Here is a 26,699-nt window from a genome sequence, read left to right on the forward strand (position 1 = left end):
GGTGTGGCTGACAGCAGCAACCTTGAGGAGAATTTCTTGTGGCTTAGTATTGCTGTAGGTTCTGCCTAGGAATGGTTGTGGTTGGACAGCCCCCAGAGGTGGAACTCACTGGCAGAAATGCTGCATCAACCCTACTTGTAGGAGCTGAGGGTCCTGTGAGCTAGCCAGGGCAACACCAGGCCCAGGGAAGGTTCTTTGCATTGACAGTGTGGCACATATGAAACACTTTGTTCTTCCTGTGCCAACTGGGATAAATTCTGTGACATAACTGTGCCTGCCTATGGCTTGCAGTGTGGACCAGAACTATTGCCTTCTGTAAGGGCTGACATGATGTCAGAGGTACTTCCCATTGGCTTCAGCTTCATCTGTTTCCCAAACTAGCCATGCTGCTACAGGATGGCACACCAGGTGCACAACTCTCACCCTGGCCCAGGCCTGTACAGCTCTCACAGTTCAGCATGTCCAGAGAGCCCGAGATGCTGTGGATTCAGGGCTGTGACTGTAGCCTGGGCGAAGGAGTAGGATCTAGCTGGGATTTCAAGCTGGCTGTGCACCATCTCCCCCTCTGATACCCTTGTGCCCAGCTGTCAGGAGAATAACTCTGTGTTTGAGCTGTTCTAGTAAAGCCAGCACTGCCTTGCTGTGTCTCAGCACCTGCATGCCCACGGTATCCAAGACCTGACTGGCCTCCCCTCTCCAGGGAGATCATCTTCCTTACTTTCTCCCAGCTGCTCCCAATCCATGCCAACCTCAGCAGTTCTCATCTCCTTGCAGTAACCCCTATGCCTTTTCCTGCTAGCAAAGAACTGGGCTAAACCACCCTCCAGCAACAGTCCCTTTCAGTCAAATGAGGACAGAGCACCCAAATTCCTATGGAGTATCTATGGGTCCTCCTTGCCTCACAGAGGGGTGCTGCTAGAGGGCACACAGGGTGTGTGTTCCCGGGAAATGGCTCAGCAAGTGAGATTATTGCTAGGATAGTTTCCAGGATCCCAAGAGGGAAGCCACATCCCTAGCACTCAGGTGCACAGCAACTGCTTTTGTGGCTCAGCTAGTTGGGATGGTAGTTTCCCAATGGTTGAAAAAGCAGCCTGCTTTGTCTGCTTGCAGGAATGCCACTTGGCAAGGGCAGAGGACACCCTGTTCGGAGACTAGGAAAGAAAGGTCTGAAAAACACCTTGTGCCTTGTCCATGTCAGACACCACCCTAGCTACAGCCTGAGGCCAGCATGAATAACTGGAGCAGCAGCAGGGAAGGAGAAGGGCAGGCTCTCCCCTCCATCCAGTTAGTGAGAATCAACTGACTACCCCAATTTGTAGCTTAGCGGTGTTGACAAAGTGAATACACAGGCAGAGCTTGGATGAAAGACACAGTTTTCACTCCCCATCAATGTTGCTGCCCAGTGTTTGTGCTCAGGACCTGAACCTTGTCTGACATGACTGCAAGAGAAGGGGCAAATCCTGAGTCTTGCCAGGATAGGGAGGAGCAGCACACAAATGTGTCAGCTTCCAAGCAGTAACTGGCTCTACTGAGAGCTTGCACTCAGGCCATGCTCTCTGAGAAGCTAGAGGTGTGTGTTTTGTACCTCTGCACTTAAGAGAACCCTACCCCCACCACTTTGCATCCTGGCTCTAATGACTTAATTTCACAGTAAGAGAATAAACCATTATCAAATACAAAATCCATGTTGAATACTGTACTTTGACTGTTCTTCAACAAATCTCAAAGATTTTTCCAACAAGGGAAGGAGATGTGAGGTGTAACCAAAGCCACTTAATTCCTCCTCCCTCTCCCACAGATGTTCACGACTCAGGGGCTTTCACCCTGACAAGAAATACTCACAAAAAATGGGGGACTGTAATTTACATCTCTTACAAAATCTGGAAAAAGTGATTCATCAGTGTTATGCTGCTAACAGCAATAATTGGATATTCCTTAAGAATCTTAAGTAAAAGCATAGCAGTGTCAGTCAGACACATACTTACCGTGTCTTGACTGAGGCCTTACAAGGTGCACATCATTGCAAGAATTACTTAAGGCAGAACAGAACAGAGACACCTGATTTTCTGGACTGCAGAAAAGACTATAGCCTAATGATTATTTTCATTGCAGAGCTGCCAGTGTTGCACAGTTAAGTCACACAAACACAAATTGTTCTGAAAGACCACTTCAACTGTTAGCTGTTCAAGACACTCTAAATACATATCAACAAAGAGGAAATCTCCACAATTAGAGGAAGAACAGGGAGAAGTTTCTAATTTTTTAAAATAAACTTTTAATAGGCTTTTCATAGGCATGATTACTATGGGATCTTCCAGCCATAAGCAATACTGCACACTGCAACACACCACAATTTCACTGTACATGAAAAAGTCTGGGAAGAGAATTCCTTCACTGGAAAAATATCATACAATCACTTAAATAAACAAAGACAACATTACAGTGCAAACAAAATCTTGGTTTTATTTATGCTGCAGTTACTGAGAACCTTCTTTCTAAAACTCTTTTAAAAAAATAATTAAAAAACCCACCCACTTACAACCAACATTTTCTGAGATGATTTCCTTTTGCAGAACCAAGAATCTTAGTCTGATCCTTGGAGGTGCAAACTGTATACACAACTGTACGATGTGTATTGACCTGATTTGAAGGGGGCAGGGGGCTCCCAACCCCAAACTGCAATAAAAACAGCACGTGCTGGCTTCATTTGACTTTGGATCAGGCCCACATCAAGAAAGATTCAGTACAATAGTCCTCTCCATGAGCTAAAGAGCAAACACTTAAGGATGCCTGGCAAGGTCCTGGTTTACAGGAATCTTGGTCTTGGCAGCCAGTTGCAGAGCGAATAGGGGCATTTTTCCCTTGCAGAAGAAAAACAGGCTGTAGTTCAGCAACAGTGCCAAGCTCTCAGAAATTCACTTCAACATGCACAGCAGGCAACATGACATCTTTCTGTCCCAGGAGGCCTGAGGGAGTTGCCAGAGCCCACACAAAGAATAGGACAGCAACAGATGCAATCTCATTCTTCATCTTTGCGAATTCTGCCAACTTAATGCACTCATACTCTGGCGAGAGAGAAACATGCACCATCACAAGTGCCTGTATGCTCTTGCCAACTGGTCAATCTTATGAGGAGAAGTGAGAGTTCTGGGAAGACATTAGGACAATACAAGGTGCATGTAGGGCAAGCACATAAAAAGAGGGTGTTTGGTTTCATTTGGAGAGGAATGTTGCCTCTTTGTTAATTCTGCTGTGCCACCCTTCTCTCAGAAAACCAGCAAGAACCTCCTCCAATGAAGCTTTGTCTGAATGTTGGGTGAGATGGAGACAGCTGACTCAACACTGTTGCTATACAGAATGACTGTGGGCTCCTTGTGTATGGGTGATCAGCTCTCATTGAAACTGCTGGATGGAAGGACTCACAGCAAATTCATATGCAGGACAAGACAGGCTTAAAAGACAGGCAGCAGAACATTCACCACTGATGGCATTATATGGAACATCTTGAAGTTCTTATCAGATTAGACAATACAACAAAGCACTACTTTACAGGCATTAAATAAATGATTATTCCATTACTTTTTTCAGATCTGCACTTATTTCAAAGCATACATAGAGGGAGGAGTAGGAAAGAAAGCTGAATTAAATAACAATTTCACAGTCCTATTGCAATCTGTAAAATATGTAAACTGCATGCTATTTGCTACTCCAATAGCTGATGAGCACTCTAGACATACAGGTGGGAGGTGGCACGAGGTCAGGACTACCAGGCTACTGATTCCTCAGTTCCAACATTTCTGCACAATTGCAGTTTTTCACTTATCCCCTTCAACAAGTACATGGAGCACATACCAATTATCACTCAAGTGGGTGGGCACTGAGCTGGCAGGACTGAGGTAGGGTAGTTTCTGCAGTGCTTCAGGCCAGCAGTGACTGAAATATAGCATGGAGCTTCTGCTCAGGGGGGAAACAAAAATTAGCCAGGAGGCATGTGTCAAGGGATCATGTTGTAAGCATACCATTTACATCAGAGAACCAAATTTCTGCTCTGATACATACTGCACATCTCATTTACACAGCTGGAAAAGCCAGCTTGTGGAAAGGCAGTGTGACACACACTCTAAGTCTGCTGCCTCAGTGGGACAATTGTTTGCCCCAGATGAAATGAGCAAGTGAAGATTTTGCCTGCAAAAGCCTTGTAAAAGCCTTCAACCACCCTCATGCATAAATAATAACCTATGCATTAAAATGACTCATTCTTAACTATTCACCTGCCCCTATGAATGAAACTTGCAAATGAAGACAGTAACCCTTAGAGATTTATTATTGTACCAGAAAGGATAAAAATATATATTAAACCACTATTTTAATTACATTCCCTATTCATAAATAATTGACAATGATTTGCTCTCACAAAATTATTTGTTAGGATTGTGTGCCTAAGAGGACTTTGCATTGTTTGACTACCCCAAGAAACCGCATAAAAAAGACATATCAAGCTGAGCGACCACACAGAACCACAGGGACTTGCCTGCTAAGCAGCTCCTTCACAGGTCCACCAAGACCACATGCCAGTATTTTGATGGAATACAGTGTCCCTCAGGGTTAGAAGTTTCTCAGGGTAGCAAGAAAATGAATGTTGCTGGTGCCTTAGGGCTGAGAAGAAGTTGTTGATTCTTTTTAAACCACGGAAGAACTTTATGTTAGAAAATACCTTCATATTCACAGAGAAGCTCTGGGAAGGTTATCTGTTCTCTTTGAACTAAAACAGGATTCCTTTCTCTTAAGTAGAAGCACAGTTCTATGGGCATGCTGTAGTGTAAGAGTACCATACACACAGTCCCACACAGAACTCTGCAGAGAGCCCCTGTGACCAAGACTAGAGGCAGCCACTCTCCATCACAGACTGAAGTGCTGAATTCTGGGAATGGAATCCATGAGACTCAGATTGCCTCTCACCTCCCATCCACAGGAAGGGGTGAGACGAGTATTATAGAGTCCTCACAGCCACAGGGTAGAGAAGTGACAAGTGTTCTGCTCCTTTGATGGGCAGCTTTCTTGTAGTGTAGTAGTGGATGACTTCAGGAACAGTGTCAAAGGGAGGACTGTTCTGACCCAGGATGTATTTCTCTTTGGTTTTCATCAGTTTCATGTGCATAAAACCTTGACTGCTCCTGCAAGGAAAGCAAAGAGTTAGTTCATGCCTATGTGTGGGAAGCACCACAACAGCCTCTACTTCATGATTCAGGGAAAGGTAGAAGAAGTTTCTGGGTGACAGGCTGAGAATATTTAATACGTCAGTGACTGTTAGCTTGATACTCCCACGGACAGCCTGAAAGAAATGGAACCTAAGCTAGGATACTGTTTTCACCACCTACACTCTGTGGCGATTCAGCCTTTTCCTGCTGGATCCAAGTTCAAGGCTGCCTCATCCTGCAGCTGATCAATCCATGCCAGAGGACAACTGCTTCCCCTCCTCCTCCGCAAATTTTGCAGTGAATCTCCCCTTTTCACTACTGCCAATTATCACGTGAAGACCAAAGGCCAAAGGTTTTGGCCTTTCAGAGGTCTGAGTCCCTTTTCATTGAGACAGATGCAGGCTGTAAGGCCCACTGATGTCAAGCAAGGTCTTCACTGCTGCTGGGGAGTCCTCGGGGCAGACCATCCCACCCTGGCAGCAACTGCCCAGAACAGGGCCATGTCCAGAGAGATGAGGTAACTTAGCTGGGAAAACATCCCTGCAACTCAGATGAGCCCACTCCTCAAGGCAATGGCACAGAGACTTTCAAACAGCAGAAGAATGCTCCTCTCCTGCACAGTGCTGAGCAAAGGCTGCTAGCCTGCAGCCTCTTGAGTCAGCCTGTAACTTCCACACCAGAAATAGGCAGTCCCTAGGTCACCTGCCTCCCTACATGGCACTCTGCCTCTTCAAGGGAACGCTCATGAAAACAGAGGGAAGGGAAGGGCAGCACAGACAATGCCCTGTCTGCTCCTGCCTCCCCAAAAGCAAGCCAGACAACATAAGCCAGTCTGCTAGGTAGCACCCCCACTCCTGTACAGCACAGCAGGTGGTAGACCTGCTCCCATCTATTCCCAACAGTGACACTTCAATCTCTGCTCTCTTTTGTCTGGCAGACTTGCACACTGCATAGTTTAGCCAGGACAAAACAAGAACAAAGGACAGCTCCACACTTCAGGATGTTAAATGAAGCCTAGAGAATTTTCACAACTTGCTCACTGTCCCAATCCTTAACATTCTGGCTCCAAACCATCATCTCTTCCAAGTGTTTCCAGGAACAAGGACAAACATGTTACAACTGGAGAGGGCAGTTTCAGCAATGAAACCCAGTTTAAGAGGACACAGCAAGCTGCAATAGGAAAACATAAATCTTGCTGTGTTGAAAGCAGTTTTTCTTAAATCTGCCATTTTCTATTTAGCAGACAGCGTTCCCTCTAGAAGTGCTTGGAGAACAAGCAAACTCATAATTTTCAGACATGTTGAGCAATTCTATGATGAAGTGACCCTTTCTGTTGAGCAAAAATCACTGCAGACCTTGTAATTATAGCTCTACAAGCTTAAAATCTTGATTTATTTTTTTTTTAACAGGAAAAATTCTTTTTCAAAGGATAATTGCTCTCTAAATGATCTCCTTTAAGCCAGGGTGACATCTCTAAATACTTTATCATGAAGCAAGATATAGTGTGCCCTTCCTTCCGTTCATTATGTAACCACTTTGCTACAAAGTACTTTATGAGTCTGCCATTAAAATACTGGAATTGCAGGTGGCTTCTAATTTCAGGAGTCTGGCATGAATGGCAGAACAATCTGCTAAATTTCTCAGACTTTTAAGGCAGCAAGGGCAGATATACAGGCACCTTTTAAAACAGCAAGAAAACAGATACATATAATGTAAGCAAAGTGCTATGAGCTATGAATTCATGCCAGACACCTGTTCCATTCTTAGTATGGAGCAGTGTGGATACACTGGTTTCGAAAGCACATGGTCACCGAGCCTTCAGCAGTCGATATCTTTGGCTACCAGAGCACAAACAACAAAGGGGAAGCATCTATCTATATCATGACAAGCCAACCTTTTGGGGGGGGCACACAAAATGTGAAGATGAGTGAAGAGCAACATGACCTGACAGTTACAGACAGCAGCCTTATGGAGTTCAGTCCACACAAATACAAAGTTTCTGCCCTTAGGATAGAATGATCCCATGCAACAATACAAGCTGGGGCCTAACTGTCTAGAAAAGAAACCCTGCTATGGTGGACAACACAGAACATGATTCAGCATCACTTTGCAGCAATGAAGGCCATTTGCAGCCTACAGAGCACTGGTGAGGCTGCATTTGGATACCGTAACTGTTTTGAGGGCCCCAGTACAAAAAAGAAGTCAACAAATGGGAGCAAGTCCAGAGGAGGGCCATGAAGATGGTCTGGGGCTTAGAGCACATGAAGAGTAGAGAGGCTGAGGGAACTGGGCCTGCTCACAGAATCACAGAATGGTTGAGGTTGGAAGGGACCTCTGGAGGACTCAACCCCCCTGCTCAAGCAGGGTCACCTACAGCACATTGTATAGGATCGCATCCAGGCAGGTTTTGAATATCTCCAGAGAAGGAGACTCCACAAACTCTCTGGGCAACCTGTTCCAGTGCTCTGTCACCCTCACAGTAAAGAAGTTTTTCCTCATATTCAGATGGAATTTCCTGTGTTTCAGTTTGTGCCCATTGCCTCACAGCCTGGAGAAGAGAAGGAAGAGGAGAGGGGATCAAATTGTACCCATCCACTGCCTAAACAGGACAATTACAGAGAAGACAGAGTCCGACCGCTCAGAGGTGCACAGTGAGCCAACAATCACAAGCTGCAACAAGGGGAGTTCCCACTGAGCATAAGGAAAAACTTCTTCCCCATAAGAGTGGTGCAGAGAAGTAGGGGGGTCTCCATCTTTGCAGGTTTTCCAAAGCCCTCAGCAACCTGACATAGCTTTTGGGTGAGTCCTGCTTGGAGTAGGGGGTAGGACTGGACATCTCCAGAGGTCTATTCCACCAAGAGCCTTATAGAAATCTATGGCAATTCTTCACCATCTCTATATTTCAGAAACCACTAACCTAAGCTTCCAGCTCAACAACTATTTTGACCTGAAAAACATTTAGAAGAATAAAGACTATTAAGGAAATAAGGTCAAAGAAAAATCAAAGAAATATATGAAATTTTATTTTGGAACTCCCAAGAAAAATTTTTTTGAATGCCTCTCCGTGTCAGTTCCTTGATCATCTGAGTTAGGAAGTTGTCAACAATGCACTCCAGAAATGTCCTGAATTGCTTGTGTCCTGCTCCAGCAGATATCAGAGTGGCTGAAATCCCCCGGGATGATCAGGGCTTCTGAAAATGAAGCTTCTTCCAGTCATCTGAAGGTCTCGTCTACTTCTTCCTGATCAGGCAGACCACAGCAGACAGCCACTAGAATATCATCCTTATTGGTTTGCCCTCTCATCCTAACCCATAAACTCTCAGCTGACCCATCACCCATCCCCAGGCAGAGCTCTGTGCATTCCAGCTACCCTCTCACATAAAGGGCCACTCTCTCTCCTCGTTGTCCTGACCAGTCCTTCCTAAAGAGCCTTTATCCATCTATCGCAGCATTCCAGTTGTGTGGGATATTACACCACGTCTCTGATCCTAGTGAGACTGTAGCCCTGTAACTGCACACAGACTTCTATTTCCTCCTGTTTGTTCCCCATGCTGTGTGCATTAGGGTACAGGCACTTCAGAGAGGTACCCCAGCATGCCATCTTCCTAGAAAAGGCATGAGAGCTTTCCCCATAACATGGTCTATAGGCACTTCCTTATTTACTTACATACATATGGGATGATCCCACTTCAGCCCTGTTTTGTTGATCAAGATGTCTCTACTGCTTACATCACCCACACCCTTTGGTTGCCAATCCTATCTACCATTTCCTTACTTAACTATTGGCCATCGTCTCCCCCCTACCCCACCCCACCCTGCCTCGTCATTTCTAGTTTAAAGCCCTCCTTACCACGCTGGGCAGCCTGTCGGCAAAGATACTTTTACCCCATTTTGTCAGGTGATCCCATCTCTAACAAATAGTTATCAGTCATCAAAGAGGGTCCCATGATCGCAGAAAACAAAACCCTGTTGGTGACACTAGCTGCACAACCAGTTGTTGACCTGCAGGGTCCGTTTGATTCTCCTCAGACCCTTCCTCCTCACTGGCAGGATCAAGAAGACCACCACCTGGGTCCCCATGCCCTTGACCATCACTCCCAGAGCCAGGTAGTCACATTTGATACTTTTCAGGTCTCTCCTGCCAGGATCATTAGTGCCTAGGTGGATGAGCAAAAGGGGATAATAGTCCAAGGGCCTGACAAGCCTCAGGTAGCCTCTCCACAACATCCTGAATGTCAGCCCCCGGCAAGCAGCAAATCTCCCTAGACAGCAAGTCAGGTCAGGTCAGCAGATGGGGTCCTCCATTCCTTGCAGTCAGGAGCCTCCCACTGCTAACACTCATGCTTCCTCCAGTTTCTCATGGATGGCTGAGGCTCAGCTGGCACAGGTGCTCCATTTAAGAGTGTTCCCAGCTCTTCATCAACTATGAGAGAAGTGAACCTATTCCTAAGTTTCAAGTCTTCTGGTGGAGCAGAAGCCCACCTCCTTGTACCAGAAGTGGCAAGGTTCCAGCCTTCACCATTGTAGTCGTTTCCACTTTCTGACTTGATTAGGCACTGTCTATTCCTGCCCCTCCACTACAGTGGGAAGTTCTGACTCCTAAAGCCACAGAGTCTCAGAGAAGATCTGTTCAATCTCCTTCTCATTCTCTCTGATGCTATGCAGTCTGCTGACCTCTTCCCAGAGCTCCTTGACTTGCTGGCTCAGCTGACCACTGAACACCTTCTGCACGCAGAGAGACCATCAGCCCCAACCTGGCGCCCCAGGTACTTCTGGCTGTCCAAGACTTGCAGAGCTGTGTCCTTCTGATGCTCTATCTGGGTTGAAGACTCTGATGTTGGAGTGACAGTTACTCCAATAGCTGTTGCGGACCATGCCCTGTGGTGCATGATAGTTGAGAACTGAGTTGTGGTGCATGATAGTTGAGAACATGTGTGCTGGCCTGATTAGTGTTGCCAGGCCCTTTTTGGCACCCTTCCGTGCAAACATTTCACAAGAAACCACAATAAAATCCACTTCCATTTTAAGCCAGACAAAACACTATTAAGGGGAAGACTTGCAAAAAGGAAACTCCAAGTTTTGACCTTCTCTAAATCTAAAAGCTGAAGAAACTTGCTGAAGGGCAGAAGATAAAAGGAGGTGGGACACGAGACGTACACTATCAGACATGCTGGATTTGGAGTTGGTATTAGTGGGGAAACATCTGAGAGATTCAAGAGTAAGAGAAATCAGTCCAGTGTGATGGCATAGTGAGGAAATAGCTGCATCATAGCCATGTGGCCAGAAAAAAAAAAGGGTGCAGACTGCAGGACAGACTGCTCACCTCCTGTCATTTGGATTTGCCCTTTGCCAACCAGTCAGAAGGAATCACATCACCCTGCAACTGCGTGTAGAGAAATCTTGCAGTTAATGGGGACTGGACAGTAGACAGGCTATGGAGGACCTGCACGCAGGTCCTTCCCAGTATGACATGCAGTATGATGCAGGTCCTTCCCAGCTATCCTAAACTAGGTGGAAGGAAAACAACCATTGAGTCCTGGAAGCAAGGAGCAAGGCACTTTCCTGTGTAATTATGTCTTTTACAATGATAAAGCATTCCCTCTTTTTCTTTTTTTTTCTTTTTTTTTTTTTCCTCCCAGTGGCATCTGCAAATTGCCAGCTCAAACTTGGAAAAGCAGGATCTGATTGGATGGAGAAATGCATCAGCAGAAATGAAAACACTTCAGCATAATGAGCTGGCCAAACAAATACAGTAGATACCATCTCTGTTGTATATATCAATAAGCCAAACTCATGGCCAGCTGACAGCCAGTTCCTTTAGGGTAAGTACCTTTTTGCTGCTTCAGCTCCTTTTGGAGCAGTGTTCTGGTTCAGAGGTCAGAGAGTTAGAGCATTTGCTTTGAGTCAAGAAAATCTTTCTGCCACTGTTTCTTCCCTCCACTGCAAAGCAAGTGAAGTACGGCATGAAGTAATTGCTCTGTGAACACATTGTTTCAAAGCACTGTGGTGCACAATGATGCTGCACAAGGCAGCTCCAGCTGCCACATTTCCCATCAAAAGAAGAGTCCTTATGTCATTTTCTCTTCCTTTGATAAAACATGTTTGAGAAGCAAGCTGCAAATCAGAGAGATCTCCCCAGCAGGTAAACCATCTCATTAATGTATGCAAGCTTTAAAATGACACATAACACAATTCACACCAATGCTGGATATAACTTATTATCATAACAAAAAGCAATTTTTGATCAAGAGGATTATGAAATACTGCCAGTGAGAGAGACCCTCATAACAGAATCATCCACTACTAAAAAGCAAGATATTTAATAACAGATTATGTGATTTTGCAGCTGCTGGGGCATATTGCCTACAGCCAGAATACACTTCCTACACCTCTTACTTTTCCTGGTAATTGGTCAATGAATTTTTCATGAAGCATACGGGCAACAGTTATGCTAAATCAACTCCTTTCACAATAAAATGACTTAAAACCACTTGCACAAAGAAATGATGTCATTAGGGGTAGAGGGGCCACACTCATTTCTCAAAAGCAGTAATCCTCTTAATGTAATCCACACATAGTTTGTATTTAGAGCAGCAGAGACTCATCACTGTTTTCTGAGATTTCTACACTAGCTCAAGGCAATGAGATCTCTCCCCTATTTCTCCTTTTCAAGAACTCTGCATTACAGTTTTTGAGAGATGTAGGTTCTGCAATTGCTGAAATCAGTAACAAAGCAAACTGATTTCTGGTGTAGAAGGACTGAGCTCAGAGATACCTCCCCATGCATTAATTTTATCGTTCCACTGTGTTCTGTGACAGTTTGCTCATTTAGCCATTGAAAGCTGACTGCCTAAGATTAGCACACTTGCAGATTTTACTTATCCAGGCCTGTTTTATTAAAATCAACCACTAACAAGGATCTTTGTGGAACTTCTTATATGGTTGAAACGTCAACTGGTCATGTGCAGGATTAACAGATATCTTCACTCTCAGCTATCTTCTCTGGGTTTTTTTAGTGAGAATCCTAACAGTCCTCACTCAAGCATTAGCTCCCCTTTTCTAGACAGTACGTTAGAAAACTTGTTAGCAAATGAATGGCAAGCTAACCTAACATTTTGATCACTGAAAAGTTGGTATTTCCCATCTGCTCAATCTGTTTCTGCCCTTGTATTTCTACAGTTTTTGGGTTCTCCTCCTAAAAAAACACTAGGTAAAACACAATCTGAATGGAAAGCCCTCAGAAGTGTTTTTCAGAGCTGATTTGTGTGAGGGTTGAGGAGCAGCAGGGGTGGCAACTGGGAGCTGTGTAAAACTGACCTCAAAAGTTTGCCATGTCAAGCATGCAAACTTTTTGTTCACAAAGGAGAAAGACCGACAGGCAAAAGAATGTAACTGGACTGATTTTTCTGTTGCTGGGTTTTGTAGCCAAGAACAACGTACTGCTAACTGTTCACTGCAAACACCAGCAAACTAGTTATCAACATATGGTTCATCATGGGCAAAGATCAAGTTTCTTTCCCAGCTACTTTTCCCAGATGTCCAGCACTCCTTAAGCTGATCAGTATTCCAGGCTTAATAGTGGATAACAACCAACGTTATTAGGAAGCCATTAATGATGTTTTCAAATCCTTTCCTCACTCACAGAATCTTGAGGTTGGAAGGGATCTCTAGATATCATCTAGTCCAACTCCCCTGTTCAAGCAGGATCATCCAACAGCAGGTTGCCCAGGACCTTGTCCACATGACTTTTGAATATCTTCAAGGATGGAGACTCCACAACCTCTCTGAGCAACCTCTTTCTGTGCTCAGGCACCCTCACAGTGAAGAAGGTTTTCCTTATGTTCAGACAGAACCTCCCGTGTTTCAGTTTGCGCCCATTGCCTCTTGTCCTGTCACTGGGTACCTCCCTCCTCTTAGTTTGAAAACATGACATTGGGCATCTGTTGTCTGCCCTCCTTGTTCCAAATAAACCATCTGAGTAGTCACTAGACACAGCTAGAAATATCAAACTAGACATTTCCCATCCTCCTGAATAAAGAACAACAAATCAAGTTGGAAGTCAGCTTAGCATCTTGAAACTCTGCCCCTAAAATTAAGTACTTCCAAGTGCATTTGTTCCTGTTCAAATCTCCATTAAGAATCCCTCTGCGCTGTACTTCCACACTGTCCTCCCCCATTTTAAGTCTCATTTGTTCCTGTTACAGACTCTCTTCTTTGCTGTGCCCAGACCCAAAGAGAAGCAGTGGCTATTAGTAACAGGCATAGGCAGAATGCATCTACACTTGTTTTACGGATCTATTGATGCTAGACCAGTGACTACAATTACAGCAACACTGTTCACAAGGGAATCCGGAAGTCAATATCCCTCCCTGTTATTCTCTGCCAGACCCTTTCATTTCAAGTCCTGTTCTTAGTAAGCAGAGATATTACTGAAATTTTGGGTACAAGCAATGAAAAAGATTAGTGGTCAAACTGGTAATAAATCAGTTTCTGCTTCTTTATTTGAGTACTGTTGCATCTCATCTGAATTTTACAAGTATAAGCAGAAGATGTCCATGACAGTGAGTATTCCTGGTTTTGGAATTAGGATTTTTCAGTCTTTTTCAGTAACAAGAACTATAGATCCTGCTGGGCCCAAGATTTCCAAAGAGCAGAGCATAAAGAAAACCCAAAATACACATACAGAAATGTTGATGGATGCATGTACCTGAGGAGAGCAGACACAATAATTTTGCTAGAGAAGCTGCTAGGACCTGACCAGTTTAAGTCAGATGCTATTGTTAGTATGGGACTTCCGAATAATCCTATGATTTCTCAAACGTTGCAGTAATTCTTTCCCAAGCTTTTGCTTAACTGAGGGAAAATAGTGGATTTGACACAGGCAATATTCACGCCTTCCTTTTCTCATTTCAGCCATTCTGGTGAGTTTCAAAAGAAGAATAGGAGAATTCCCAGCTGCTAATCCCTGTACTAAATTACTTCTGAACTTTCAAGTACAGATGTTTACACAGATCCAATACTTGATATATGACTAATAGTCACACCTTGTTTAAAGTGTTTTGCAACACAACCCTAAAACCAAACAACTTTGAATTACAGTTTCCCCATATTTTCCCTTCAGTTCTCAAAACCCAATGAAGATGGGAAAGAAATTGTGTAGACAGCTCATTAGACTGTGCTTTGTTTGATTGTGTGCTTACAGTATGGTACAAGAACATTCAAGAAATTAAACTTTTTTTTTTTTGGGGGGGGGGGGGAGGTCTCCAGAAAAAGTTACTGGCTTTGAAACATCACTCATGTTCATAAACAGAAAAGTCCTCCCAGCACTGCTTTAGCCTAAAAAAGTGCTGCTTTGTCAGAACACATTTTCTGCATCAAGGCATCCATTTTGATGAAATGTCACTTGAGCAAGGAAAAAAAAGCAACAACATTGCAATAACATCAAAAAAAATCCAGCTATTTTGGAACCACATGCTTTGTTTTTCCATTCTGAAATGACTTTCAATTTCAAAATTTATTTTATGTTCTATTCTGTCACTTCTAACAAGTCCTACAATGTTTCAGGCCAACCCACAGCAAGAAATAAAATCTCTCCTTAAAAATAAAATCCTGTTCCTACCTAAGATGAATGATTACTTAGAAAAATCCTTTCCTGGAAACATTCAGAGGCTGACCTGTCCACTACTTTTTCTATCTCAGCTCTGCTCTTTTCAAGCACAGTGCACACAACAGTATGTTATTCCGTATCTGACAGCCACTGTCTCCATGAGCAATAAACAGTGTCTGTCTTGGCTAGCAAGGGCTAACAAAATATCCCCTTGCACCACTATCCAACACACATGAAGACCATTCTGCTGTGTCAGGCTCCATTTCCTACAGCCACTTCTCATTTGTGGCTTGGGAGGTAGGACGTTAGCCTGTTGGATAACACCAAGTTACAGGGTATTCTGTGGAAGCAATAGAGTCCTTGTTGTCTGCAAACACCAACTCCTCTAACACTTCTGTTTTGACTGCTAGTAGACTAGATATACATTTTAAAATACTTTGATTAAATTGCTTATTTAGAGAGCCATGAAAAATTCCCCTTCCTCTTTATAAATTGTATTGGCAGGAAATAACTAGGCATTTCTTACAATATTACAACTGTTACTTTCCAAGAAGATGGTAAGTATTTTACATCAACTAAGAGGTACAAAAGCAAGCACTAATCCAAAAACTGGCACATGCCCAAAGTCTATGTTCTCAATTTTGGAAAACAGGACTTGTTCTACAGACCAATTCTGCATTTTCCTAAGTGGCAAAAAGTTTTGCTTGCAGTCCCCTCTGCCATTTAGGGAAAACTACATGTCTGTTTATGAGCTCACGGTATCAGGATGTCAGTAAGCAATCCATGGGTGACAAAAAGGTTCACTGAACTCAGCTTTGTTCTCCCCGCAGATGCTGATTGTGAAGAAATTAGCTGGCTTACCGAGCAGAAACCAGAACCCATTACTGTTTTTACCTCATACTTTGCACATTTAGCTGACTTGTGGAATAATGCTAATCTAAAATAGTCACATTTCCACACATTGAAATGCGAGTCAGGAAATGAAGTGCAGGCCTGGTGCAGCCTTGGGAAGGCAGAGGTCCTGACTGAAAAAGTTAAAAATCCAGAAACTCTAACTGTCAGAAGCCAAGAAATTCAAAAATCACTTAACTGTGGCAGGGCTTCTCATTGCTTCTGAGAAATCTTTGTGCAGAGTTGAGTATTACATGTCCCTTGTGGCTACAACAATCTCAAAAAATAGTGAATAAACAAAGAATGCAGGGGCAGTTGTATATTAGGGTTTTGAGGTGAAATTTAAATATTGGAGAAGATTTCAGGAGGATCAAAAGCATGCAGTGCTACTCTTCAGGGCATCAGGCTGGAAACCTTTATTATAGTGAATGAACATGCATTTGACAGTAGTACTAATTCTGAAAATACCCATCATTCATTCCAGAGACAAGGAGCCATTACCACCTGTCAAACAAGAATATACTTGAGGCACATTCAGATCAGTGGATTTCCCTTTTCCTACACACTTATTAAGTATTCTGTCAAAATCTGTCAGCTGTCCTCACATACACTAAATAATTCTGTGGAAAGGGAGAGTACAAAAATGCATAGTAACAAAGGCTCTAGCCAAGACAAAATGTATAGAATCTTGTCTCTTCCATCTCTAAAGAAAGCAGTCACCTTTTATCCCTGTGACTCAACAGCCCGTGCAACTTGGTTTCAAATTTGAAACCCTTCAGTAAGGCAGATCACTGCCCAATGATCAGACAGAAATAAATTTTACTATTATACCATCAAAATGTTAGATTCATTGACAGGATTTTAAAGGATGATTATTGTTATTGTTAGTTACTATTACAGTAATTAACAATAATTATTGTTAATTTTTATTAAATTCTTCACAACAATGAGGACTCACAGCATTCTAGAAGGCTCTGGGTGGGAATAGACCTCTGGAGATGTCCAGTCCTACCCCCTACTCCAAGCAGGACTCACCCAAAAGCTATGTCAGGTTGCTGAGGGCTTTGGAAAACCTGCAAAGATGGAGACCCCCCTACTTCTCTGCACCACTCTTATGGGGAAGAAGTTTTTCCTTATGCTCAGTGGGAACTCCCCTTGTTGCAGCTTGTGATTGTTGGCTCACTGTGCACCTCTGAGCGGTCGGACTCTGTCTTCTCTGTAATTGTCCTGTTTAGGCAGTGGATGGGTACAATTTGATCCCCTCTCCTCTTCCTTCTCTTCTCCAGACTGAACAGGCCCTCAGCCTCTCTACTCTTCACGTGCTCCAAGCCCCAGACCATCTTCATGGCCCTGCTCTGGACTTGCTTCCGTTTGTTGACTTCTTTTTTGTATTGGGGGCCCTCAAAGCAGTTACAGTATCCAAATGCAGCCTCATCAGTGCTCTGTAGGGAAAATGATTACTTTCTTCGATCTACTGCCCCTGCATTAGGTATTAGAGCCCAGCAGGTGGTTGTTCTTCATTATGCAAGACTGAAATCTAATACAGTATAGTAATTGATGTGCTGTTTTACTATCAAACTTAGCAAAGGACCTCACTGATCCTGATCTGCCATAAAGTCATCGCTGAACACCTGAAACACACTTTGAAGTGAGAGATGGCTCTCTTCCTGCTTCTGCACATTCACCTCCACCTCTTTCACCACCACGCTTGCTAGCGAGGAACAGATGTAATATAAGGAGCTTGCAACCAGGCATCTCTACAGCAGTCAGAGCTTGGGGGTTCTGGCCACAGCACAGTTTACAGGAGTATGGATCTCCAGATTTTACCTGGCCTTGTGCAGTTACAAATTAGGTTTAAGTAAAGAGCAGGAGAGTACGAGTGGGCCGAACATCTACAAGGGAAGGAATCCAGAAAAGAGCCAACACAAATAAGAGTGTCACCACCTGTGGAAGGGCAGAACAATGCAGGGCTGCTGGAAGAGCTGCAAGAGAGGTCACAGCTGTCCCTCAGGCCTTTGAGATCTTTCTGTTCTGGGAGGTAAATCATATTCCTTACCTTTTTTGCTACAGAAAACGTCAACAATGCTGATAAGGAGGACGAGCTCTCTGGACCTCAATCCAGAATCCCATGGAAGGACATTTTTTGCCTCACGCACTTGTCATCAAAAATAATTTCTTGTTTATTATTGAGATGAGCAACATATGAATCTATACATCATAAAGACCATTTCTCAAGCCAGACTCCAGAGGCGGCCAGTTCACACACAACGAATTGTTACTGGGTAAACAATGCTAACTTGAAATCACAGGTGTTGACATAAGCAAGTTAAACCACCCTGATGAATGCTTTCACCTGCAGATGCATTTTGACTTGACAACAGAGCAACTTTTATGTGTGCTTCACACTCATTGTACTGCCATTTTTGGAACAGGAGCGAGACAACAAACAACTCGTGCAAATTTCTGTGCAAGCTAAACCTGTCTGGCCCTCTCAAAGTCCATGGAACACAGACACTTTCCTGATTTTGGAAAAGAGGGTCTTTGGAGACATGTCGATTGTTTTAAATGGAATTGAAAAATTGCTACCATCTTTTAGTATAAACTTTGCAAATACAGGCAATATTTACGCAGATTCTCATTGCTAGACATAACTCTGCTTTGGGAAACTTCCATTTCTAGTCTTCCATTACAAGGGGAATAGTCCAATGAAAACACTGATTAGGTTAAAAACAAAACAAGAAAAAAACACCAAAACCAGAGCAGTACTGGATGCTTTAAAAAACCTGCCACATGAAGCTAAGGAATAGACTTTAAATTGCTAACAATCTCAACACAAAATCAGGATGCCATTGTTCCTTTTTCTCAGAATCAGAATGTATTGCACTGAATTAAGCACATGATGGCTCACACATGCTGACAAAGGTCTCCCAGAAGCATAAACACACCTAAAATGCAATGATGAATGTGAGTGCCTGGGGGATGTGTGCAACATTCAGACGCTGCAATTTTTGCCCCAGAATTATCTTAAAGACACACAGCCACACAATTACCAGAGCTTACCTCACACCCCACAAAACAATTCCACAGTCTACTGATGTACCAGTCAGGCATTTTACCATTTCCATAACTCAATAGAATCATTTTTGCCTAAACAATAATAATAAAAAAACCTAGAGTCATAAATCAAGCAGTATAACCAGAGGAGACAAAAGTAACTCATTGGATTTCAATATCAACTCAACCACATATTGGAAGCTTTAGTTTAATGAACTAAAATGGCAAAAGATAATGCTCCTATTCATATTCAAAGTGCCTTTGGCTCCTGAAACACTTAAGGAGGCTTGGAAATGCAATTTAGAAAGGTCCGTTTCAGTGCTTCATAATGTGTTCTTTGGATAACAAACCACTTGTGGCCAGTATTTTATCAATTTCTGGACAACCTATTTCCACAGGGTGATTTTTTTTGTTTGTAAATTAAATCTTGGTCTTTGTACTCTTTCATATGATTGACTTATTCTCTAATGTGACTGATTTATGCACTATTACATAATAAAGACTGTTTTATTATTTGTCTCAGAATATGCCTACATCGCTCACATGATTTGCAGCAAGACTGCATAGTATAGTTCCAAAAACTTACTTAATCTTGGTGTTCATTGCCTTTTTCCACTCAGTCCCCCATATATAAACTCATAAATCATCCACATTCACAGGCAGAGATTGCCCTCAACAGAGACTAGAGAATTAGCCAGGAGCTGATGTTTTACAGTCACTGTTCCACAGAAAACAAGGAGGAACTTTATTTTTGCTCATGTGTGTGAGAAAGTAAATCCACCCTTTCCCCAAAGTTTTTCCACAGAAGTTATCAAAATATCCATAAGAGAGAGATGTGTGTGTTCCTTGATTTTTACAAAGACCCAGAACTAACAAATTTCATAGGGTCACTCCTTTGGGTATGCAGATGTTTTGCCTGCCCCTCACCTCCCCTTATAACTATGGTAAAGATGATCAGCCAATGGGAGGATGCCGGATAAAGGCAGCTGAGTGCTCTTCAGAGCATATCAGTTAAGAAGTGAGAAGTGATTGAAGTCATTTGAAAGCATTTCATTAAGGCTTCTGTATCCAGTTATAATTTTTACTGATGTGCCGAAACAGTGAAGGAATCTCTCCTCAAATTTATTATATTTTTTTAAAAAAAGTAACAGCAACACATTACACTTGATTAGATAACTAAGAATGTATTTAATAATCACTCACCTTAGGCGACTAAGCCAGCATGCTGCCAAAGCAAGTCTGGCTGGCCCATCACTCCAGCCTTTTGTAGGACCTTCACCACTGCTTTCCTGTGTACAAGGTATGGCTATAGCAGAGACCCATATCCACTGCTCCAGGGCTCTATCTCTACCTGTAGCTACCTTTCAAGGTGGCCAAATTGGGAAACAGAGGGACCCAGAAGCAGCTCTAGTGTCCCTGAAGGAAACATGCAATCCAGGTGGACTGTGAAAGAAGCAATCTAGTGCATCTCCCAGCCCTTCTGCTGTAACATTAACCACTCAAGCTTGGCTGGCAAACATTTGCCTTACACCAACAGGTGATGAGTTGTTGTTTACCATGTCCAGCTATGGGGTGGCACTCCCTTTTCCTGTGTACCTCAAAGAGCCTCCCAGTTCCTTGCATAAAAGTTCTGTCTTCAGGCAACAACGCATACTTCAACAACAATTCATTTCTTTCTTTTTTTTTTTTGGAGTGACTTGGCTATCACCTAACCTTCACCCATACAGGCCTTATGGCCCCATTCAGTCTGCCATGGGACCACAGAGCTGACTGTGGGCTTGGTCCTCTGCCCTTGCAAAACCCCTCCTTAATGAGCAGTAGGACCATTCTTAGGAAAATAATCCTTTTAAAGGAACAAGACAGTAGGAAAAGCAGAGATACACAAGGAGATGTGACAGAGGTGGGGAAACTGAGAGATGTTACGGTTGAAAGCCAGTGAATCTTCTCATTTCAGATGTCCCCGCGAAGCCCTTCACTGTCCTGCTTCTGGCAAGGAATGCAGACCAGGGATGCACTACCGTGAATCAAATGCAACTTATTACCCTGAATGGACACATCAACTCAAGGACATGGAAGAGCAGCAATGGTCCCAAAACCTGGCCCTCTCCCTTTGGTTCTAAAAGGCCAGCAGAAGGATCTGTGCACTTTAATTAAAAATAAGCAAACAAAAAAAAACAAATGCAACCCTGATGAGTTTGTCCCAGGTGAAGGGTTATGGGCACCTGAGGACCAGGACTACCTTGCTCTATGGGGCTTTCACAGCCTTGTGCATCAGCCCACATCCCCTCTAGTTTCCACTGGAACATCTCCCAGACTGACAGAAAGCACCAAGCATGCAGGTGCAAGGGAAAGAGGCTTCATAGGGAGAAACTGAAAGCAGCCCTTCAGTTCTATAAGGCAGTAGAAGCCCCTGCTACTCCTGTGTCTCTCCAGTATACTTTTAAGAGCTGCTATGTGGCACACGGTGGCCTCTGGCAACTGCTGCGGACAGCCTGAGGACAGTGATGCTTGGGTCTAGTATCTTCTGGAGTAGATCAGGCTGCACAGCACTTGAGCTAAAGATTTTCAGGGTCTGAAGGGATACCAGGCAGCCCTGAGGCATTGCTGGGAATTTTACGGCATTTAAACTCACAAGGCCAGAACTGAGTCACAACCTGCTTGTTGCAAGTTGTGCTGTATGGTTTTCGAAGCAATGTGCTGAAGAGGTCAGACTAGACTACGGGATGAAGGTTTACAGGAGCACCTGAACATGCAAAGCCCGCTGGAGTAGATTTGGAGGGTAGCTCTGGTGCACAAGGAGCCTTGCTACATGTGACAAGTGCCTGTTACGTCTGCAGACCTAGGAACAAGCCAAACAGATTTACCATTCCTTTCTGGGGGACAGAGCTCATCTTATGCTCTTTTCTCCACATCTTATGGCATGAGGGTACCTGTGCTGTTTGGGGCAGGAGATATTCAGCTTTGTTTCAAGCATGCTAGAAAAGATAATGATAGAGGAGTTAAGGGGTGCAATAAGAGGAGAAAGAGTGGTCTGCAGCTGTGGCATTGGGGTGGATTTGGAGTCCAGCTCCAGCACACAGTGCTACCAGCAGGAGCTACAGCAGTGATCCAGAGAACACTACTGCTTACATACTATGCTGCAGCCCTGCTTCCAAGGTCTCCTTAGCAGGCTCCAAAGCAAAGCAAACTGGCTCAGAACAGCAGGGCTCTGAGATCACTCTTCGGAGAGGTATATGCTGCTCCTCAGAAAAGACCATGCAGAAAACATGACTTCCTTCAGATGCTTCCTGTTCTTATATATCTTTTCTGCTCTGGTCAACTGTCATCCTTTTGCTATAGGTACAAAGGTATTTTAAACCAGTGTTCTTCAGCATTGCTACCTATCGACAGTCTTTGAGGGCAGGGCTGGCTTGAGTTCTTTTACATCAGAGCTGTTTTCTAATCTGATTCAGAAGGGGATGAGAGCAAGCATCTACCATCTCTGGGGAGAGTATGGCATCTTACAGCTGTAACACTGGCTCACCTCTAGGCTGTCAGATGGCTGTATGCTCCGTGTGGCATGTTCTCAAACGGCAGGGGAACACAGTGCTCTTGCACAAAGCCATGTGTGTGGACTGTGCTGTACTGGAATCACATCACGTGCCTAAATGTTGAGGGAGAATTCAGCAAGATGGAGATGTGTTTGTTCAATGTCACGGTAGGAGAGACAGCAAAAGGTCATGGTCCATCCTCCTCTGGCATTTTCTTCTCCAGGCAGTCATGGGAGGCTGAGAGAGCAGAATCACCAAAAGAAGACCAAGCCCATGATGTAAAGAGAGGAATTAAAGACATTTTGTGGCAAGGGTGAGGGCTAACGGGACCTGTCCAGGAAAACAAGTGTACCATTATGTCACAGTTACAAACATTTCCTTCTAATGCTAGATGCCTACACCTAAAATCAGCTATAAACAAAAAAAGGCCAAACTGACTCTTGAAAAAGGCAGGAAGGTCATGTTGGTGCTGCTAGGCTCCCAGCAAAGCAGGCAGCTCTTCGCCCCTTCCAGTCCCAGTGATTCCCTACTACAGGGAACAATGCAAAAGTCGTGTCACAGGGAAAGATCAATGTAATTGCACTCCTGACAAAAGGCTAATTGGTGGGGTGAAAAAATGCATTTAATGATAGGCAATTTCTCTAAGTTCCACAACTTAGACAATTTTTTGGAGTCGACTCAATGTGCGTAATCATCCCTCTCATTAGACTTGCATAGTTCAACTCTGTATTCAGCGGAAGACTTAGTAACAATATCAAAGAAATTGTTATCTCCTCAACTCTATTCTGTTTATCATAGTTGATCATTTCAGCCTCAGAAATGTGTATACACATTATCCAGTGAATCTTTTGGATTATCTAGCTAATAATGCCTTTTGCTACTTTGAAAGTTGGAAATCTTTCCTTTCAGAGCTTAACAAAGCAGAAGTGACAGGTAGCTGATCCCTCTATGTAAATAGGAAATTAGAAGTGGCTGGGTTCATCTTAAGAGATTTTTGATAAAGAAGGGGCCTGCAATTGCCTTCATAACTTTGCATAAAGCAGCACTGCTCTGATTTCAACTAGTGGCCAAACTCTGTTCCTCTAAGACACTGCAAAGAAGGGAGAATAGTCTTTAGTGCTACTCCGACTGTAGCTGCCACTTGAAAGATAAGACCTTGCTGTCAGTCCACACAGAGCCTGCTTCTTGATTTCCACAGACATGCAGGAAAAATATACAGGTCCCTCTGAAGCTCAGCCTGGCCCCTCAGTACCTAGCAGCTGCCCTGAGCCCAAAGTCAATGGAGGATTGCAGGGCAGTTGCAGTCACCAACTTTGCTTCTTGTTGTGTGCATTGGGGTGTCAGCAGGAAAAAAGTAGATGGTCTACGAACACGTTCCACGCATCACCTACCCCAGGTAATCCTCTTGTGGCTGGAAGCAGGGCCTCCACTATGAAGTAGGACACGAGAGACCAGCTGTCACCCCACCTAATGGCCTGGCATAGCTAGACTCTTAAATCGTTTAAGTATCAGTGTTTTCCTTGTGAGTTAAAAGAGTTCTGGCTGGAGCCTTAGAAATACTGATCACCCACAAAGACAAGTGGCAACGTGGGGCCTTGAGGAAGTCAATGCTAAGTTCAGGGCTCCAACCCATGGACTATCCAGCAATGAGGGATATAAACACCTTGTAGCTGGCAGTAGTTTGGCACTGATGATATCACAGTTCAGAGACTTTCCAGTCTTACCCTGAATGAATATAAATAAATAGCTCCAGTCTGGAAAAGTGCTTATCTTATTGAGCAGATAAAAAGTGGTCTAAACTTTAAAATATAATTTTGCAAATCTCTCTTTGTTATATGGTTTGCTTTTTTCCAGCCTGGGTTCTCAGTTCTAGATCACAATCTTAAAACAACTTAAGTCTGAAAGTGATGTTATTCATACCTGATGGTCTACAAAAACTATTGCTGCTGCACACAGGCCTCACTGTCATCTCATGACAGCACCATGTCACAACTCTTCAATATTGACAGAAATCCCCTGTGAAAGAAAGCTCTTAGATGTTTTTAAAAGGACAATACTTGTTTTCCAAAATACATTGTTCTGGTACTCAGTGCCACTGGGACAGCTGCTACTTTCTCCAGAGGTACCTTTGACTTATCAGGGATGTGCTTAGCTGACAATTGACAGCTAAACTGAAACTCTGTTCACAGTTTTTGTTTACTGTAGTTTCCTATTCTGGTACTGACCCATCTGAGAAAAGGGAATTTGACTGATAAATTCACATGCTTCTTCACTGTAACCATGCCAGCACCATATGAATTATAGAGACAGTGGTTTTACTGCTTGAAAGCAAGCTAATTCTCTATTTACAATAAGATTATATTATACAGAATAAGATTATTCTGCTATTTGCTCCAACTGATCATGGCTTAAGTACTAAACAACATCGGCTGTGCAAATGTGAACCTAACTGCTGTTTTCTACCCTTTCTGTCAAAGAAGCAAGACAATACTGAAACAAAAGAAAACATCAATAAAGATCAGGATGTAGTCAAACTTAAGGGAGTATTCCCAAAGTCATATAAAACATTTCTGAAGAGGATTCTTAACATATTTCTGGTAACAATTCCAAGGGAATTCTGATATAAGTAATGATCTATAGCAAGTAGAAGGGAGTAGAGCCTCCTTTCTTGACATGCCTGGCAAAAAGCCATCCCCTCTATAGCTAGGGATAAGGGTCCCAGTCTATCCTGCAAAACCTACCACCATAGGCCTGGCAATCAAGACACCTTTCATTTTTGGGGATTAGGGGCAGTACACCTCAGCAAAAGACCTCTGAGAAACAAATATCAAACACCTGAAGAAGCCAGTTGTCTGGCAACACTCCCAAATAAAAAACACAAGAGCATCACAAAACTGTGGGTTTTGGGGCCATTACCTACGCCCTACACAATGTTTCATCATCAGCTTCAGTTTGCATGTCAATGATTTTAATGAAATCATGGCAGAAAACAGTTAAAACTGCAGTTAGCTTCAGAGTCAGAAGTCAAACACTAGCATGTGCCTATACTCTCCAATGTAACTGTCACAGACTGCTTCCTGAGAGGTCATTCCACGGTAACACAAGCCATACACTGTACACTAAGCAGGGGCGCTATACAGATCATATGAGAGCAGCATCTAGGACAAGGAGGCAGCAGAAAGCAGAAGCCAGAAGCCTAGTCCAACCAACATGGACATTCAGGAATTACTTGGAGGACAGCTGTCTATTTCTTAACTGTGGCATCTATCAACTCCAAAGCAAGGATTCAAGAACCATATTCTAGCACAATTATGTTAGATTAATGAAACAAGTGACAATGTTGCAAGTTTATAACAAGCATAAATAACATATGGCTGGTGAGGATTAATAAAACTAAATGCAAAACTAACAGGTATCCCCCATAGATACTGTGCATCTTTATACTACTTTCCATTTCATATGTTATAAACAAAGAAGCAAAATAATACAGTTGTTTGACGCTGAGTGGGTCTGTTCTGAACATTTGACTATGGACATTTAATCTGTATTAACAGCAACATTTCAAAACCTTCATCTTTATAGATCTCTCACATGCACAGAAGCCCTCAAGTACATTCGAGTCTGCCAGTCAAAGGAAAAGTGAGCAAAGCCATTTTTTCCCATCCTATGCTGACAGTCCAGATGCCAGCCCAGCCCTGCAAGAGGGGCACTGGAATGGTACAGTGACACAGGGCCATGACAGTGTGGTGGTGGTAGAACATGCATGTTATTACAAAGAGACTCTTATTGGCTGGCATTACTGAAGACACTACAGTAGGGCACCCACACACAACCCCACCCATGATCATGCCAGCAACCCATTGCCTGCACCCTCTTTATGTCTTCTTCTTATAACACTAATTCCAGTATCTTATCACATCTTACTGATTGTGATAGAAATTATCTGCCTGCCAGCGACAGCAGTCAAACCTTAGGTCTGCACTTGAATGTTTCAGGAGCTCTTTTCTGCAAACAGAAGTAACTTTACTCCTTGCAGTGGGATCACCACCAAGGACAAGGTTATACACATTCTCACTATAATCTGAGGAGGAGGTGTCTGGTTACTATTGTGTCTGGTTAACCCCTCGACTACTCCATGCACACCTTGTTTTGATCATCTCTCCTATATAAGCCATATCCCTGTGCTGGTGAAAATGGGAGATGAAACAGATGCTCTCATATAAATGAAGCACTGGAAAGAGTGCAAAACCATCTGAACACCATCAGCCTCACAGGTAGACTTCTTAGTCCATTCACTGAAGTCAAGCGAGCTATGAAAGGACACATGCTTGAAATCTCCCTTACCATGATACAGGGGAAGCGATAGGGCTGCTTAAGCTAGAAACCCACTGGGATACAAAGTACACCAGGAGCACATGA

General features: G+C 43.4%; 1 protein-coding gene across 3 annotated transcripts in view; it reads right to left on the reverse strand.

The window, feature by feature from the left end:
- Positions 1-2,287: 2,287 nt before the first annotated feature.
- SHB (SH2 domain containing adaptor protein B) overlaps positions 2,288-26,699 on the reverse strand; it is a 96,216-nt gene continuing 71,804 nt past the window's right edge. For 2 of the 3 annotated variants that reach the window (XM_067316033.1, XM_067316032.1), the window contains one exon: positions 2,288-5,174. In XM_067316033.1, the coding sequence (XP_067172134.1) occupies positions 4,991-5,174 (184 nt within the window). In that variant the 3' untranslated portion in view covers positions 2,288-4,990. Of the gene's footprint in view, positions 5,175-22,273; positions 22,611-26,699 lie in introns of all 3 variants that reach the window. The other variant, XR_010886947.1, reaches the window with a different exon arrangement.

Source organism: Apteryx mantelli, chromosome Z (genome assembly GCF_036417845.1).
Source record: "Apteryx mantelli isolate bAptMan1 chromosome Z, bAptMan1.hap1, whole genome shotgun sequence".
In the NCBI taxonomy this organism is placed as follows: Eukaryota; Metazoa; Chordata; class Aves; order Apterygiformes; family Apterygidae; genus Apteryx; species Apteryx mantelli.